At 58.1% G+C, this 3,054-nt stretch overlaps 1 protein-coding gene across 1 annotated transcript in view; it reads left to right on the top strand.

Moving 5' to 3' along the window:
• LOC144955167 (transcription termination factor 2-like) overlaps positions 1-2,836 on the top strand; it is a 3,794-nt gene extending 958 nt beyond the window's left edge. The window contains exons 2-4 of the mRNA XM_078885484.1: positions 406-529; positions 596-640; positions 2,688-2,836. Of these exons, the coding sequence (XP_078741610.1) occupies positions 463-529; positions 596-640; positions 2,688-2,836 (261 nt within the window). The 5' untranslated portion in view covers positions 406-462. The remainder of the gene's footprint in view (positions 1-405; positions 530-595; positions 641-2,687) is intronic.
• Positions 2,837-3,054: the final 218 nt, after the last annotated feature.

The following is a 3,054-nucleotide window of genomic DNA, read 5'->3' on the forward strand; positions in this document are numbered from 1 at the left end:
CAACTCCACCACCGCCACCACCAACTCCACCACCTCTACCACCGCCACCACCAACTCCACCACCGCCACCACCAACTCCACCACCACCAACTCCACCACCGCCACCACCAACTCCATCACCTCTACCATCACCATCATCACCTCTACCACCACCACAGCCACATCACCACCACACCACCACCACCACCACAACCACATCACCACCACCACTGCCATCACCACCACCACCACAACCACATCACCACCACCACCACCACAGCCACATCACCACCACCACCACCACCACCACCAGACCACCACAACCACACCACCACAACCACACCACCACCACCACCTCACCACCACCACACCACCACCGCCACCACCACACCCGCCGTGGTGTTGTGTGCCGATTGGCGCTGGCAGGTATCGCTGCCGCGGAAGGAGGTTGTGGTTCACCGTCTGGAGCTGTCGTCCGAGGAGATGGAGGTCTACGGAGCCATCTTGCAGAGCTCCAAACGTCACCTCCGCTCATACCTGGAGAGACGTGGTGGTGGTGGTGGTGGTGGTGGAGGTGGAGGTGGTGGTGGAGGTGGTGGTGGAGGTGGTGGTGGAGGTGGTGGTGGAGGAGCGAAGGCAAAGGACGACTCTTTCAGCCGTGGTGAGTGGCGGTGGTGGAGGTGGTGGTGGAGGTGGTGATTGGTGGTGATGGTGAGTGGAGGAGGTGGAGGTCTACGGAGCCATCTTGCAGAGCTCCAAACGTCACCTCCGCTCCTACCTGGAGAGACGTGGTGGTGGTGGTGGTGGTGGAGGTGGTGGTGGTGGTGGTGGTGGAGGTGGTGGTGGTGGTGGTGGTGGAGGTGGTGGTGGTGGTGGTGGTGGAGGTGGTGAGTGGAGGTGGTGGAGGTGGTGGTGATGGTGGTGGAGGTGGTGGTGATGGTGGTGGTGGTGGTGGTGGTGGTGATGGTGATGGTGGTGGTGGTGGTGGAGATGGTGAGTGGAGGTGGTGGTGGTGGTGGTGGAGGTGGTGGTGGAGGTGGTGATGGTGATGGTGGTGGTGATGGTGGTGGTGGTGATGGTGATGGTGGTGGTGATGGTGGTGGTGGAGGTGGTGAGTGGAGGTGATGGTGGTGATGGTGGTGGTGGTGGTGGATGTGGTGAGTGGAGGTGGTGAGTGGTGATGGTGATGGTGGTGGTGGTGGTGGTGGTGGATGTGGTGAGTGGAGGTGGTGGTGGTGGTGGAGGTGGTGATGGTGATGGTGGTGGTGGATGTGGTGAGTGGAGGTGGTGGTGGTGATGGTGGTGGTGGTGGTGGTGGTGGTGGAGGTGGTGGTGGAGGTGGTGATGGTGATGGTGGTGGTGATGGTGGTGGTGGTGGTGATGGTGGTGGTGGTGATGGTGGTGGTGGTGGTGGTGGTGGTGATGGTGGTGGTGATGGTGGTGGTGGAGGTGGTGAGTGGAGGTGATGGTGGTGATGGTGGTGGTGGTGGTGGATGTGGTGAGTGGAGGTGGTGAGTGGTGATGGTGATGGTGGTGGTGGTGGTGGTGGTGGATGTGGTGAGTGGAGGTGGTGGTGGTGGTGGAGGTGGTGATGGTGATGGTGGTGGTGGATGTGGTGAGTGGAGGTGGTGGTGGTGATGGTGGTGGTGGTGGTGGTGGTGGTGGTGGAGGTGGTGAGTGGAGGTGGTGGTGGTGGTGGTGGAGGTGGAGGTGGTGAGTGGAGGTGGTGGTGGTGGTGGTGGAGGTGGTGATGGTGATGGTGGTGGTGGATGTGGTGAGTGGAGGTGGTGGTGGAGGTGGTGGTGGTGGAGGTGGTGAGTGGAGGTGGTGGTGGTGGTGGTGGAGGTGGTGAGTGGAGGTGGTGGTGGTGGTGGTGGAGGTGGTGATGGTGATGGTGGTGGTGGATGTGGTGAGTGGAGGTGGTGGTGGAGGTGGTGGTGGAGGTGGTGAGTGGAGGTGGTGGTGGTGGTGGTGGAGGTGGTGAGTGGAGGTGGTGGTGGTGGTGGTGGAGGTGGTGATGGTGATGGTGGTGGTGGATGTGGTGAGTGGAGGTGGTGGTGGAGGTGGTGGTGGTGGAGGTGGTGGTGGTGGAGGTGGTGGTGGTGGTGGAGGTGGTGGTGGTGGAGGTGGTGAGTGGAGGTGGTGGTGGTGGAGGTGATGGTGATGATGATGATGGTGATGATGATGGTGATGATGGTGATGATGATGATGATGGTGGTGATGGTGATGATGATGATGGTGGTGGTGGTGATGATGGTGATGATGATGATGGTGATGTGATGGTGATGTGATGGTGATGATGATGATGATGATATGGTGATGTGATGGTGATGTGATGGTGATGATGATGATGATGATGGTGATGATGGTGATGGTGAAGATGGTGATGTGATGGTGATGATGATGATGATGATGTAGATGATGATGTGATGGTGATGATGATGACGATGATGATGTAGATGACGATGATGATGTAGATGACGATGATGATGTAGATGACGATGATGATGATGTAGATGATGATGATGTGATGGTGATGATGATGACGATGATGATGTGATGGTGATGATGATGATGATGTGATGGTGATGATGATGTAGATGACGATGATGATGTGATGGTGATGATGATGTAGATGACGATGATGATGTGATGGTGATGATGGTGATGGTGTGATGACCCCTTTCTCCCCCGGCCGCCCTCCTTAGTGGCATCCCAGTTCCCGGGGGATTGTGGGAAATCGGTGGATGGGGGTCAGGGGTCAGGGGTCATCCACATCCTGACGCTGCTGCTGAGGCTGCGGCAGAGCTGCTGCCACCCGGCGCTCCTCCGCACGGTGAACACTGGCACGCTGTGACACACGTACACACGGTGAACACTGGCACGCTGTGACACATGTACACACGGTGAACACTGGCACGCTGTGACACACGTACACACGGTGAACACTGGCACGCTGTGACACATGTACACACGGTGAACACTGGCACGCTGTGACACATGTACACACGCACACACACACTCACACACTCACACTCACTCACTCACACACACTCACACTCACACACTCACTCA

The sequence above is a fragment of the Lampetra fluviatilis genome, unplaced genomic scaffold, assembly GCF_964198595.1.
Source record: "Lampetra fluviatilis unplaced genomic scaffold, kcLamFluv1.1 SCAFFOLD_918, whole genome shotgun sequence".
NCBI lineage: Eukaryota > Metazoa > Chordata > Hyperoartia > Petromyzontiformes > Petromyzontidae > Lampetra > Lampetra fluviatilis.